The sequence below is a fragment of the Aristolochia californica genome, unplaced genomic scaffold (assembly GCF_029961685.1).
Source record: "Aristolochia californica isolate CCGP_79_NKW_82.1479 unplaced genomic scaffold, dmAriCali1.0.hap1 SCAF_14, whole genome shotgun sequence".
Lineage (NCBI taxonomy): Eukaryota > Viridiplantae > Streptophyta > Magnoliopsida > Piperales > Aristolochiaceae > Aristolochia > Aristolochia californica.
Window position 1 is genome coordinate 9,235,783 of NW_027181815.1, and position 16,232 is coordinate 9,252,014.

General features: G+C 38.4%; 1 protein-coding gene across 1 annotated transcript; it reads left to right on the forward strand.

Annotated features, from left to right (window-relative positions):
- The first annotated feature begins 3,585 nt into the window (after positions 1 to 3,585).
- Positions 3,586 to 5,292, forward strand: LOC137950598 (probable sugar phosphate/phosphate translocator At5g25400). The gene has a single exon (XM_068797154.1). The coding sequence runs from the start codon at positions 3,822 to 3,824 to the stop codon at positions 4,869 to 4,871; it is 1,050 nt and encodes a 349-aa protein (XP_068653255.1). The 5' UTR covers positions 3,586 to 3,821; the 3' UTR covers positions 4,872 to 5,292.
- The last annotated feature ends 10,940 nt before the right edge of the window (positions 5,293 to 16,232 follow it).

The following is a 16,232-nucleotide window of genomic DNA, read 5'->3' on the forward strand; positions in this document are numbered from 1 at the left end:
GAAGGCCCATAGGCCCACATACAGTGATGGTAGGATGGTAAATAAAGAATCATCTCATAGAGATGGCATTGATATAATTAAGTTAAAGTCCAGGGTTAAAACCCTAAACCCTAAGTTCAGGGGTATTATTGTAATATAGTAGTTTCATTAATCTATAAATAGAGTTTCAGGGGGAGGGTTAGGACATCAAGTCCATAATCTCTTCTTCCTCCTGTTTTCTCCCAATGGGTCTCTCTCCCTTTTTCTCCATGAACTAAATTCATGGAGTCCTAAAAATCAATAGTATTGTTCTTAGAAGTAATTATTTTATTTGTTTAGGGTTATTTTGGTCTTTAGGGCCATTTTTACTATCAGGGGTATTTTAGTCATTTTGAAATGTTTTAGGGTTTCAGGTCACTGTTTGAACTCGTTATGCGTGTAATTGAACATCATTGAATGAATTGAAACTTTCTTCTCTTCCTTTCTTCTTCTTCTTCTCCTATTTTCTCTAATCCTCCATTGCAACAGCCCAACGATCGTCCCGTGTCAGAATGCCAGCAAAAAATTAAAAAACAGCCAATACTAATTGATTTTTCTAATGAATTGGGAGCAATCAAGACTATTTTTTCTTGGGTTCAAGTGCAACAGTAAGGAAAGAAGCCAGTGACTAAAGTGACACCGTTAGTTATCCTCTGTTTGACATTCTGTTTTCATGCCATTTTATCCCTTATGTAAACTCATTCTTCCTAGAAGCTACTAGTCCACCAGTTGCCTTGGAAAATTTGATTTGTCATTTTCCTAACTGTTTAAGTTTTAATTAACATTTGACTTGGCTATGTACTGCTCCACTGTGTATAGATTGAGCTAGTTTTGATACACAGTTGGAGGAGATTCTCTGTTTCTTGTGTATGAATTTGCACAAAATGATGCACTAAGTTGTCATTTACACAACCCTGTTACGAATCGTATATACGTTAATCTATTTTTTGCTACTGTTAGTTTTTCTTAATAGTTTACTTGGCAACTGCTGCAAAATTTGTCCCATGTTTTTGTGTACAAGAAGATCACTGCAGTGAATGGTTTACAGACTACCTTAGTAAATGAAGTGACACATAGTTGACATTTGGCACCTTTAAGAAATTGACAAATTAGGTGACACATGGAAACTTGAAAGCCAGAGAATATTAGCCAATCAATGGCTTAACATATAGCAAATTCTCCATGGCCGGAGAAGATCAAGTGGAGGAGAAATGGTGGGTGGTTACACCCTCCCCCAACCTTGACCTATGAATAGAGGCCAATTCTCTATGAAGTGGACTTTTGGAGAAGGAAATTGTTGGAGCAATTTACAGAAATCTGCATAGCGAGACTTTGCCAGTTTGAAGAAATAGGCTCTATGGCCCTACATGTATACCAAACTTTAAGTCTCGCTTGAATCTTTATAGGAATTTGCAGTAAAAGTAGCAAAAAATAATCATCTTTTACCTCTATTTTACCACTATCATTAAACCTGCCACATACAGTACAAGATCAAATTTTCTCATCAAGTATCAAGTGGAGGTTAGCCATAAAGCTGAAGAGTCAAGGAAGTTTTAGTTCATTTGTCTAACTATGCATGACTTAAATCAAGCTTGTTTACGCATACAGGATGGTCCTAATGGAATTGATTGCTGGCAAACCAGCTTTAAAAGCAGGAGTGAATCTGCTGAGAAAGCTCAATACCCAAAACATAAAAATATCATAGAGAATAAAGGTAGTCAAATGACAGAAAGAACTAGTCCCTTTGCCTGTCATCTTTTCATGTTCACATTTCTAATCTGTAAGACTTAGTGAAAGTCATTGAGTTGTTTATATCATGAAGTTACTTCATCAAGTATGAACTGAACTTATCAAGAATAGGAAAAAAAAAAAAAAAAAGTAAGAGTTTCCTCACCAATTATGGTAGCTCGTCAGCTGATTCAACTAGTAGTAAGTGTGACCTCTCTTTTCTTCAGATGCTACCAGCTTTAGAAGATATGTCAGATTTGGTGGGTAAGCTTCTAAAATGCCTTGACCCCAAGTCTTGCACATTACCAAGAAGATTTTCTCATTGAGGTAAACAAAGATTCCTCTCTTTAGTTGTAGTTTTGCATGTGGATTTTTGGGCAAATGCACTATAGATGTTTATTTAATTTACATCTACAATTGCTTCGAATTGATTGCTTATATTGTATTCTAACTTGCTTCCATGGGAAGATGGCTTTATTGACCAAGGAGTGTATAGATGATGAGGTAGTTCTTCGCCTTGCTTAGATTCTTGAGTGTTTCTTGAAATGGGAAGTCAACGCTGTTTATCAGCTGCACCATCCTGGAAGTAGAATGTGAAAGGAACTGGTGAGGCAGATAGATAATGCATCTCAGATAGCACAGTTTGAGGAAGTGTGTTAGGAATGTAATGATATTGATTTGGTGTTGAGCTTGTTTCTGTGTTCTATCATCTTTTGAGACTGAAAATAATTTATTGATAACTATTCATGTAGAAGCTGATTATCAATGGAGGAGTTCAGTTCCGAGTAGATGATGAATTACAGTTTCTCAAGATTGGAAAAAAAATGGCAATCTTGCTGAGTGAAGACGGATGAGGGAAAGTAGGAAGGGGCATAGTGTAGAATTGCAGACTTTTGAGCCAATAAAATATGAAGTAGGTAGGCGAGGACCGGCAGATTATAAAATGATATTTGTTTATTGACCCATTGCAGCTGAGATCATGTCTCCTTCCCAGTTGCAGATTAAGAATGGGTTAGGCTCAAATCTCTATCACTGGACTCCGTTTTCTTTTAGCCAACGAAAAGTACACAGACTCGTTCACCCTGCTTCGGTAGTCAAAGAACATGGTTGGCCATACGCCACTTCGCTGTCACTGTACTAAAATAAGGGTGAGGTTCTTATTTATTGAGGCGAGCAAATGGCAAATATCCTCCATACCCAGTCAAAAACTCAAAATAAAGAAAATCTTTTGTTTGATTTACCTGTTCAAAAGTCTTGGCTTATCATTTTGTCATGTAGCCTTTACGATCACCGATTACAGAATCGACGAATATCATTTGATTCAAAATATCTCTGGCATCTGCCCCCACTTCTGTCTCCTCAATTTGTTTTCTTCCTCATTTTCATGGAGTCTTTTCAACACGACGCTTCTTTCTGCCGTTCCTCTAGTTGGCCAGTCCAGTATCCTTCGTCCTCAATCAAACCACCCAGATAAAAAAAAAGAGAGAAGAAATTGGGGAACGAAATGGAATTAAAAACAGGTTAAGCAAAGGTCCGTCTCTTTTCTCGGAAATAGAAAAATGATTCACGAAGAACCATTTTTTGAGTTGGAAGGAAACCATGAGAGAAGAATTTTATTTTTTATGTTTTTTGTTTTGAACGAGTCACTGTCATTGGCACGTTACAGTCAGCCGTTGACCCGTCCACGCGCCAGCCATGAAATCTCTTCCCGCCCCGGACTCCACGCCACCTTCTAATCCACTTTAATTCACATTTTCTAACCGGCAATCCACCGGTCACCGACGTCTTTGCTGGGCTAAAATTCGGGCCGGGCCCATTAAATCGATGAGTTTGTTTCCTTTTCTTCAACCTCAGCATCGGCGTAGAGATACTGAGAAAGGGGAGAAGAGCGGATCCGGGATCGGAAACAAGGGCTCCGGTCAGTCCTACTACCATTCTCTGAAAACAGGTCTTCCTCCAGAATCCAGATTAGAATCCTCCGGGCTGTGGTAGTCTGCAACCCTAGATCGGCCTCGATTTGATTTATCTGATCCGTTTGGGTGTGAGCAGAAGAAGAAAAGGAAGAGGAAAGAAATATGGGTAAAGGCGGGTCGCTGAGCGAGAGCATTGTGAAGAAGGTGCTCCTCAGTTACCTCTATGTCGGAATCTGGATCTTCCTCAGCTTCACTGTTATCGTCTACAACAAGTACATCCTTGACAAAAAAATGTATAATTGGCCCTACCCGATCTCCCTCACTATGATTCATATGTCTTTCTGCTCCGCGCTTGCCTTCCTCCTTGTTCGTGTCTTCCGCCTGGTTGAGCCGATCTCCATCACACGGGAACTCTATCTCTCCTCCGTCGTTCCCATCGGTCTCCTCTACTCTCTCTCCCTTTGGTTCTCTAACTCCGCTTACATCTACCTCTCCGTCTCTTTCATTCAGATGCTCAAGGCCCTCATGCCCGTTGCCGTCTACTCCATCGGGGTTACCTTCAGGAAGGAGACTTTCAAGTCGGACACCATGATCAACATGGTATCCATCTCTATTGGAGTTGCCATTGCCGCCTACGGTGAGGCCCGCTTCAATGGCACCGGAGTTTCCCTCCAGCTCGCCGCTGTCGCCTTCGAGGCCACCCGCCTCGTTCTTATCCAAATCCTTCTCAACTCCAAGGGCATCACCATGAATCCGATTACCTCTCTCTACTATGTTGCTCCCTGCTGCCTCGTCTTCTTGTTCGTGCCATGGGTGTTCGTCGAATTCCCCGTCCTGCGACAGGCCTCCACTTTCCACTTCGACTACGTCATTTTCGGCACTAACTCGCTCTGTGCATTTGCGCTTAATTTGGCGGTTTTCCTTCTGGTCGGCAAGACTTCGGCACTGACCATGAATGTGGCTGGGGTTGTCAAGGATTGGTTGTTGATTGCTTTCTCATGGTCTATCATCAGGGATACTGTGACCCCCATCAATCTGATCGGTTACGGTCTGGCATTCCTTGGGGTTGCGTACTACAACCACTCAAAGCTTCAGGCTTTGAAGGCTAAAGAGGCACAGAAGAAGAGTGCGCAGGCGGATGAGGAGTCCGGGTTGCTTATGGAGGAGAGAGAGGGCGATGGGCTGGGAAGGAAGAACGATTCCCAGGCTTGAGAGGTGCGACTCTTCGTAGTCTGGCTTTTTGTCTCAGTGTTTTCTGAACAATGGAGAAGAAGCAAAATGGGATTTTGCTCGCTATGATAGATCTAATTGATCCGGAGGCAGGTTTTTCAATGCGGGTAATCAAATTATAGGAAGGGGATGGTTGGATAGATGTGAAGGTGGGTTTTCAAATTGGGTACGTTTAAGATAGTATTCTTCCCCCTTTTTCTTCATTCTGCATGTTGGCAGTGCTCATTGCTTCTTCCTGTTGTCGGATCAAGTGATCTGTTTGCTGATACCATTTTATTCTGTCTTTGCGAGTACTGGATAATTCTCACGATCTTCCGATTTTTATACTTAATTTTTAATTTGTGACTCGATGTAGGAACTCTCTTCCCTCCGTGGGCAATTGAAATGCTTACTTATTGATTCATATAGTTCTTTCGACTGTTTGATATTTATTTTGGCTATTACTCATCTCTTTTGATTATGTTCCTTTTAACTTGACATTTTAATATTTTGAATTTGAGGACATTTAGCATTGAAATTTAACGGTGAGAGAAGTCGGTCTATGCAAGATTGGAAGAAAACGTTTACGAGTTTTCCAGTTGTCCTTCTTCTGCTTTTGTCATAAAATCGAGACACCTACACTAAAGCATAATACTGAATGGTCTATTCGTTTCTTTCCTTCCTCATCCTGCTGTTTGGTCACCTGGTTTTGGATTTAGTTATTATTAGTAAAGGTTCTAGTGAATGAGAACATCAGAAGAAATAGACCTGATCCTTTGTATAATACACCCTTACAAGCCCTTTTGGTTTCAAGTTGCTTAGTTACTTTGGTAACTTTGGAGAATGATAAAGGTATTCTCACCTTTTGCTCTCTGTAATCAAGCTTAAGTGGGAACTCCAAGCAGCTTCTGTATTTTTAGCCTATGAGTTGTGTGCTTAGATTCGTATATGTTGTGTGAAAAGAAATGCAAACATTTAGAACTTGCATTCTAGTGATCTGTACTATTCTAGTTGTAGTAGCCATTTGGGCAATGAATAGCTTTTACATGAACACCGTTTGTTTCCTTTCCTGGACTTTTAGGTCCTGTTTAGCTGAAGGAAAGAGCTCTCTAGTATCCATTTTTTTTTTTTTATTTCAATCCCTTGGCAAAATCCTATTAAATATACCTGGTTTTCTTGGTTTTCTTGTCATTTCGTTCCTCACTCGTTCTCCTTGATTGCATGTTATGTATGAATAGGATCCTCTCTGTGAAGATATCTGCCAACCAACTTTAAGTATCTCCAGACATCTTTTGTACCAGATGCGCTTTGTCTGATTCTAGAAATGAGAGAACTTGTGGTTGTTATTCACATTCACCTCTTGTCTTTTGCCCCCAAGTTGGTATGGTTAAATCGAGCCCTGCAGGTGTGTTTTAGTCTGTAATATGTGTTATTTCTTTCACATCCTCTGCAACAGTGGAGAAAATACTAGGGTGATTGTCTCAGTTCTTACCAAAGAGACTGGGGACCATCTTGGTGATACTGTTTAGGCCGGCAGAGGTGACATGAACAGACTCGTGCTGTGGATAGCCAGTCGCAGACCTCAAAAAGTGCAGCAAGCTACATCTGTTTTTGCTTGACTATCCTTTTGAGGAAGGTAAAAGGTGGAAGTCATTGGTTTTCTTGTCGAGGTTGGTTGAGCCTTCAGCTTCAACTCCGTGTTAGTGACAATGACTAGTACTGTGGTTACAATGCCGCGCATGCAGTAAGGGCACCCAGTTATTAAAGAGGTGGGTCTACCCTTTAAAGGGTTAGTGGATAGGGATTGTTCATGGTGGGAGGTTCTTCAGTGGTGAGTATTATCTTTTCATTACAGGTGGATAGGGACGTGGCTTGAATTGCTCTTACGTTTGATCGATTTTTATAGCAGTTTGGAGTCGATAATCATGTTGTTGACTACAAGAAAGTTATTCTTTTTTTCTAAATAAGAGTGTGACTGAGTTCATGGTTGGCTAACTCTGCGTGTTCAAAATTTGTAGAATAGACTGTGAGACTCATAATGGATGCTCTGTGATGCGGGTATCTATGGTGAAATCTGAGGGTTCACCCTTTGAATTCACTTTCACTGGCTCTCTCTCTCGACGTTCTCTCTCACCATTGCTCGGCCTTCCTCTTGCCCTCGACCTCGACCTTGTTGTTGCTCGCCTGTCTCTCACACGATTTTTTGTTGTTGCTCCCATTCCTAAGAGCTATGTACCAACAAGATTGAGTACATAGCTTTTAGGAGTTGTCGTGCACAACAATTAGAAGACTATAGTTTGAATCAGAACAAAATTTTCATCTATTATGATAATATGAGTGTCATTAGTTTAAGTAAGAACCTAGTTCACCATTCTCAGTCCAAATATATTGAAATTTGATACCAATTTATTTGAGACTTTCTTCAAAATAGGACAATTTAAATTGAATTTGATCTTATTAGAAACCAATTAGCAAATCTCAAGAACCCTAGCTTTGTAAGACCTAAACTCCAAGTCACGTAGAAAGTCTTAAGAACTCTAGCTTTGTAAGAGGATAGCTGAACAAATTTCAATTCTTAGGTAAAAGTATATTTTGGAGCATTAGGATATAAAATATTTTTTTAAACCATATTTTCCAAGTTTATACGAACATTTTAAAGCCTTTCGTTCACTTAGAATTAACTTATATTATGTTTAGAGCTTAATGGTATATACTACAAAGAAGCATGATTGATCATCCACTTAGTTGTGCAATCAATCATATAGAATGCAATACTTTCAATATATGACATGATTGATCATCCACTTAGTTGTATAATCAATCATATAGAATGCAATACTTTCAATATATGACATGATTGTTCAACTTATTAAGCATGATCGATCATCTAGTATGCTAAAAGGCATGACTCATAATGCACGAACAATCAACCCTTATAGGCATGATTGATCATACCGAATGTTGCTAGGAAGCAAGTGTATAAAAGCATGATCGATAAATACTATAAAGCATGATTTATCATCTTGTATCATCTTATTTCTATTAAAAAAAAAGTACAAATCGGTCAATTAATGGGAGAACTGATCATAAAGTAATAGAAATACAAAATATAGTTGTTGGGGGCGATTAATTGATTAATGGAAAAGTATATCAATCAATGTCCTCAAAAGCTCCATATACTTCTTTGCACAACCTAAATATTAGACATTTGAAATCTCACTAGGAGTAGCTATATCTCCAAATCAAGGTGTAAGTTTTTGTTTTTATTTTGTATTTTCCACTTTCTTTTAAGAGGTGTTCTATAACCATAAATCTAGAAGGGGAGTGTGCACCAGAGCCTAAATATAGCTGTAAAAAGATATATTGGGGAGAGATCTGGACAGTGTAATTGGGTAATATACTTGAGTTAAATAAATTTGGAATCTCTTTTGTATTTTTTGTTAATAAAGCAAAACATTGAACTATTTCTGAGCAAGGGTCCTTGGGCGGTGATTACTACTAGTAGAACATAAAGAATAGAAATTCTTGGTCTCCTTGTGCTTTTGTGTGCATGTGGTACATTTTTGTTTATTTACTTACTTTTAATTGCACCTTAAGTGTTTGAATTTTAATTTTTTATACTTCATTCACCCTGTTTTGATATGTCACCTAGGCTAACACCTTGCTTATTGTGCTAAGAGTCCTTTTGAGATGCTAGAGAACTTTGTCTCTCCTATCCAATAGAGCGAGTGCTACAAGGCTATTTAGATGGTGTGTGTTTTGGCTAGACCTACTTGTTTTTTTTTCCAATGGCTTTGATCGTACAATCACTTTCTAGATGGTTATGTTGTTAAAATTTTCTTTTAGGGTTTTTGTGTTGTCATGTTATGAATAATGCACATCATTAGTAGCCAAAGTGTTTGTTCCAATTAAAAGTTGATCAACACTTGCCAAAATTTATGCAAGTATTGCCTCATTATATTGGGTTCCAAGGTGTCTAAAAAGCGGGTAACCCTCAACACTCTCTCTCTCTCTCTCTCTCTCACGCACAAACACACACACACACACACACACACACAAAAGCCTTGCATAATGTAGCACCACTACACAAGAGGGTTAAGCCTCCTAATCTGAGGGAGCAAAGAGCCTTGTTGAATTTTTGAGAAAGAGAAATAATTCATTGACTTGATAATAACTGAGTACCTGAGCCTAAATCATTTCATGTGATCTTCAAGTATGATCTCAAAGAAATTGTTGGGCATGAGCATAATTTTTGGAGATAACAATGCGGAAGATATGAAATAACTGCAAACAAGCTAGCCCACACTAGAGACGAGACCCGAGCCTAAATCATTTCATATGATCTTCTCTCAAAACTAAATTAATAGATGATAACATGGAGTGCTTAAGTCTGACAAAAAAAATTGATTAAAAAAACCAGGACTTAATGAGAAAAGGAAATGTAAATTCATGTTAATGTATGAAGAAGTAGTATGAGAAAATATAAGAAAAATGAGAAATTTTTGGTAAAACTGACATTTGCTTCTTCAAATATAGATATCTCCCAAAATATAGCTCAGAATCACAAAAGGGTTTGTTTCTAAAAAACTAGGCTCAAATATATTTCTTTAAAGATATATTTCTCTATACAAAGTCTCATTCTTGCTGGAATAAAAAGTCTTGAAAAATAGTATTTTTCTCAAAGTAGGCTCAAAGTTAAATCAAAATATTTTGCTCAATGTATTTTGGTGGCATACAACTAGGCTCAAAGTATTTTGTTGCAACTTGAACCTTTCCTACTTCATATGTCGATTTCTCTTTTTAAAGAACTTCGATTGACATAATTCTTTTTGCACTGAGAAATAAACTCAAAATCCTTTCCTTCAATGTATAATTTATAGATAAAAAAAAGGACCACATTATCTTTGTGGGTTGACCAAGTCAACTCATAGAACTTGCTTTGGTACGATGTTGAATTTTTGGACAAAGTAAATAATTCATTGACTTGATTATAACTGAGTACAATGAGCCATTAATTATAATAGAGTAAACAAGCAGAACTAGATTCAATTAAACTACCCTATACCAATTACACCCAAAGTCAAACACTTAAAGATAAGTCCTAGAGTAGTTAAATAATTAAACAAAAATAAAAAACTAACATAACCAAAACTCCTCTAACTGAAACACTTCTATGAAATTTTCTTCCATGAGACTCTTGTAAGATTCTGTCATTGTGAATTATTGATTTGTGAAACTTCTTTCTATAGAATTATATAAGACTCTTTCATACCTACTCTTATGATAACACACTCAAAATAACAAATAATAGATTAAGAATATAACTTAGTTGATGATCGGTGCTTTCCATGCGCTATTAAAGGAAGAGGAGATCACAGAGGGTACTGCAATTTGAGCTACTAATCAGCCATTAGATGGGGAGGAAACCAGGATTTGAGACATCTTGGGAAAAATAAAGTTTTGGATAGAAACATAAATCCACCATTTAGTAGTGATATAGGATATCCTTCAACACATGTAAAAACACAACTTTAAACAACAAAGCAAGTTATTTTTCATCAAAAGTCACCCTAGAACAATCTCTAGCAATGGCTGATTTTTGGGTATATGAGTTGACAGTAAGTGGAGGGGAAGAGTCAAGACGTAGATCATGGCTGATAACCATGGCAACCACTGAGGATTTGTGATTTGGTCATTATCACTAATTCTGGCCTCAACTGAAAGTTTGAAGAATCGTCCGCAAGCTGATATTAAAGTGTGGGGAGGGCGGATGAGAAACCATTGATGAAGAGACTGAAGACCAAAAGATATCAGGATGTTCATCCACTGCTTTCTCCAAATAATATAATTGGGCTTGTTTAATTTAACAACAACCATTGAGGTGATAGACATAATAGGAATAGAAGTGGGTTCTATGGATAGGGAAGACATGAATGAAGCACAAGTCAAAAGAAGACACAAAGAGGAAGAAAGAAACAAAGAAAGATGATTTCCCAAGATTTGCCTCGTTATTGATGGAATATTACTTGAATTTAAGTGTATTTCAAAATGATTAACCAAATTACAAAAGATTTTTCCCATAAATAAATAGAAGATCTTTCTAGTCATTGATTATTCTTTGCCCTTAGTGAGAACTCTATTTATATCTCTCACATATGAACAATTTGGGTGAAAACCCACGTATGGTCGTCTTCTATAATGCCATGTTGAAGTATGGTCAAAGTCTGTCCTAAAATTATGACTAACCAAGTTAGGAAACCTTTTATGTAAAAAATAAATTTAATATCTTTTTACTAATTATCATGTGAAACTATTCTTTAAAATTATATGTGATCAATAGAAAGTCAAAGAAAGATTAAAACTGTAAGTTTTAATCAATGAACACAATTGACTGTTAAAACTGATTGACTGCTAAACGTCCAAGAAAACCAACAAATCAAAAGTTTGTCTACAACAGCTAATCAAGGAAAAATCTCTGTCAAAAACTCTAGGAAATATCAATATAGCAATACCTAGAGGACATTTTTTGTAAACCCAAACTTCTAATTGATCAAGATATTATATCTATGGAAAACCTTCTTTAAAATGCATCAATGATACATATTAAGTAGGTGTATGGGTCAAATGGAAGAATGTAAGACGGTTCACGAACCGTCACTTAAGTGACCTGTCCATTGTCGATTTTCCATTGATGGTGGTCACCGGTTACAACCTTCCAGTTTCCCGTCGATTTGGTGGTCTCCTTTGATGGAGAGGAGGCTATAAGAGTAGGGGGGGGGGGGGGGGGGGGTGTCTAACAGAGGCATGCCTAAACGTTGCTATCGACGAGTCTATGCGATAGACGAGACAACGCCATTCACTCTGTTCGCCGGAGACGAAGACGAGAAGCACCGATCATCGGAAAAGGAACCCATGTCAAGAGGTATGATTTCGGTTTATGAATTTCATATATACTTTCGAAATTTATTAATGTTTTTCAAACAATTCCCTGTTTGTGAAGTAATTGCCTATGAAATTCAGTCATCCGATGCTATTCCCGCATCCCAACATCTATTATTGTCTTCATTTTTATTCTCCCTTCAAATAAAGTAGAGATTGACTAAATTCAACTTTCGAGATAATGAATGCAAGACTAAGAATTAGAGGAGAACCCTAAAGAAGAAGGAAAATTTTTTGAGACTAAGGGGTCGTTCTACCTCGAAAGAGAGACTCACTCATGAAATATGTTACAACAAGCCCTCAGGTACGCGATACAGGAACTAAAAGGGGGTGGGGGTCTAACATAAGCTTGCCTGAACATTGCTATCGACGAGTCTATGCGATAGACGAGACAACGCCGTTCACTCTGTTCGCCGGAGACGAAGACGAGAAGCACCGATCATCGGAAAAGGAACCCATGTCAAGAGGTATGATTTCGGTTTATGAATTTCATATATACTTTCGAAATTTATTAATGTTTTTCAAACAATTCCCTGTTTGTGAAGTAATTGCCTATGAAATTCAGTCATCCGATGCTATTCCCGCATCCCAACATCTATTATTGTCTTCACTTTTTATTCTCCCTTCAAATAAAGTAGAGATTGACTAAATTCAACTTTCGAGATAATGAATGCAAGACTAAGAATTAGAGGAGAACCCTAAAGAAGAAGGAAAATTTTTTGAGACTAAGGGGTCGTTCTACCTCGAAAGAGAGACTCACTCATGAAATATGTTACAACAAGCCCTCAGGTACGCGATACAGGAACTAAAAGAGGGGGGGGTTCTAACATAAGCTTGCCTGAACATTGCTATCGACGAGTCTATGCGATAGACGAGACAACGCCGTTCACTCTGTTCGTCGGAGACGAGGACGAGAAGCACCGATCATCGGAAAAAGAAGCCATGTAAAGGAGTATTATTTCGGTTTATGAATTTCATATATACTTTCGAAATTTATTCATGTTTTTCAAACAATTCCCTATTCATGAAGTAACTGCCTATGAAATTCAGTCATCCGGTGCTATTCCCGCCTCCCAACGTCTATTATTGTCTTCACTCTTTATTCTCCCTTCAAATAAAGTAGAGATTGACTAAATTCAACTTTTGAGATAATGAATGCAAGACTAAGAATTAGAGGAGAACCCATAAGAAGAAGGAAAAAAATTTGAGACTAGGGAGTTGTTCTACCTCGAAAGAGAGACTCACAAATGAAATATGTTACAACAAGCACTCAAGTACGCGATACAGGAACTATAATGAGGGGGGGGGGGGGGGGGGGTCTAACTGAGGCATGCCTGAACATTGCTATCGACGAGTCTATTCGATAGACGAGAAAACGCCGTTCACTCTGTTCGTCGGAGATGAAGACGAGAAGCACCGATCATCGAAAAAGGAAGCCATGTCAAGAGGTATGATTTCGGTTTATGAATTTCATATATACTTTCAAAATTTATTAATATTTTTCAAATAATTCCTTGTTTGTGAAGTAACTGCCTATGAAATTTAGTCATCCGGTGCTATTCCCGCCTCCCAATGTCTATTATTGTCTTCACTCTTTATTCTCCCTTCAAATAAAGTAGAGATTGACTAAATTCAACTTTTGAGATAATGAATGCAAGACTAAGAATTAGAGGATAACCCAAAAGAAGAAGGGAAAAAATTTGAGACTAGGGGGCCGTTCTACTTCGAAAGAGAGACTCACTCATGAAAGATGTTACAACAAGCACTCAAGTACGTGATACATGAACTATAATGGGGGGTGGGTGGTCTAACAGAGGCATGCCTGAACGTTGCTATCGACGAGTCTATGCGATAGATGAGACAACACCATTCACTCTGTTCGCTAGAGACGAAGACGAGAAGCACCGATCATTGGAAAAGGAAGCCATGTCAAGAGGTATTATTTCGGTTTACGAATTTCATATATACTTTTGAAATTTATTAATGTTTTTCAAACAATTCCCTGTTTGTGAAGTAACTGCCTATGAAATTCAGTCATCTGGTGCTATTCCCGCCTCCCAACGTCTATTATTGTCTTCACTCTTTATTCTCCCTTCAAATAAAGTAGAGATTGACTAAATTCAACTTTTGAGATAATGAATGCAAGACAAAAAATTAGAGGATAACCCAAAAGAAGAAGGAAAAAATTTGAGACTAGGGGGCCGTTCTACCTCGAAAGAGAGACTCACAAATGAAATATGTTACAACAAGCACTCAGGTACGCGATACATGAACTATAATGGGGGGGGGGGGGGGGGGGGGGGGGGGTGTCTAACAGAGGAATGCCTGAACATTGCTATCGATGAGTCTATGCAATAGACGAGACAACGCCGGAGACAAAGACGAGAAGCACCGATCAGGAAAAGGAAGCCATCTCAAGAGGTATTATTTCGGTTTATGAATTTCATATATACTTTCAAAATTTATTAATATTTTTCAAACAATTCCCTGTTTGTGAAGTAACTGCCTATGAAATTCAGTCATCCGGTGTTGTTCCCGCCTCCCAACGTCTATTATTGTCTTCACTCTTTATTCTCCCTTCAAATAAAGTAGAGATTGACTAAATTCAAATTTTGAGATAATGAATACAAGACTAAGAATTAGAGGATAACCCAAAAGAAGAAGGGAAAAAATTTGAGACTTGGGGGCCGTTCTACCTTGAAAGAGAGACTCACTCATGAAAGATGTTACAATAAGCACTCAGGTACGTGGTATAGGAACAATAATGGGGGGTGGGTGGTCTAACAGAGGCATGCCTGAACGTTGCTATCAACGAGTCTATGCGATAGATGAGACAACGCCGTTCACTCTGTTCGCCAGAGACGAAGACGAGAAGCACCGATCATCAGAAAAGGAAGTCATGTCAAGAGGTATTATTTTGGTTTATGAATTTCATATTTACTTGCAAAATTTATTAATGTTTTTCAAACAATTCCCTGTTTGTGAAGTAACTGCCTATGAAATTCAGTCATCCGGTGCTATTCCTGCCTCCCAACGTCTATTATTGTCTTCACGCTTTATTCTCCCTTCTAATAAAGTAGAGATTGACTAAATTCAACTTTTGAGATAATGAATGCAAGACTAAGAATTAGAGGAGAACCCAAAAGAAGAAGGGGAAAAATTTGAGACGAGGGGGCTGTTCTACCTCGAAAAAGAGATTCACTCATGAAAGATGTTACAACAAGCACTCAGGTACGCGATTCAGGAACTATAATGGGGGGTGGGTGGTCTAACAGAGGCATGCCTGAACGTTGCTATCAAATGAGTCTATGCGATAGACGAGACAACGCCGTTCACTCTGTTCGCCGGAGACGAAGATGAGAAGCACCGATCATCAGAAAAGGAAGCCATGTCAAGAGGTATGATTTTGGTTTACGAATTTCATATATACTTTCGAAATTTATTAATGTTTTTCAAACAATTCGCTGTTTGTGAAGTAATTGCCAATGAAATTCAGTCATCCGGTGCTATTCCCGCCTCCCAACGTCTATTATTGTCTTCACTCTTTATTCTCCCTTCAAATAAGGTAGAGATTGACTAAATTCAACTTTTGAGATAATGAATGCAAGACTAAGAATTAGAGGAGAACCCTAAAGAAGAAGGAAAAAAATTTGAGACTAGGGGGCCGTTCTACCTCGAAAGAGAGACTCACTCATGAAATATGTTACAACAAGCACTCAGGTACGCGATACAGGAACTATAATGGGGGGGTGGGTGGTCTAACAGAGGCATGCTTGAACGTTGCTATCGACGAGACAACGCCGTTCACTCTGTTCCCCGGAGATGAAGACGAGAAGCACCAATCATCGGAAAAGGAAGCCATGTCAGGAGGTATGATTTCGGTTTATGAATTTCATATATACTTTCAAAATTTATTAATGTTTTTCAAACAGTTCCCTGTTTGTGAGGTAACTGCCTATGAAATTCAGTCATCCGGTGCTATTCCCGCCTCCCAACGTCTATTATTGTCTTCACTCTTTATTCTCCCTTCAAATAAAGTAGAGATTGACTAAATTCAACTTTTGAGATAATGAATGCAAGACAAAGAATTAGAGGAGAACCCAAAAGAAGAAGGGAAAATTTTTGAGACTAGGGGGTCGTTCTACCTCGAAAGAGAGACTCACTCATGAAAGAAGTTACAACAAGCACTCAGGTACGCAATACAAGAACTATAATGGGGGGTGGGTGGTCTAACAGAGGTATGCCTGAACATTGCTATCGACGAGTCTATGCGATAGACAAGACAACGCCGTTCACTCTGTTCGCCGGAGACGAAGACGAGAAGCACCGATCATCGGAAAAGGAAGCCATGTCAAGAGGTATGATTTCGGTTTATGAATTTCATATATACTTTCAAAATTTATTAATGTTTTTCACACAATTCCC

Excerpts from the sequence above, each read along its gene's own strand:
- LOC137950598 (XM_068797154.1), top strand. The coding sequence starts at position 3,822 with ATGGGTAAAGGCGGGTCGCTGAGCGAGAGCATTGTGAAGAAGGTGCTC.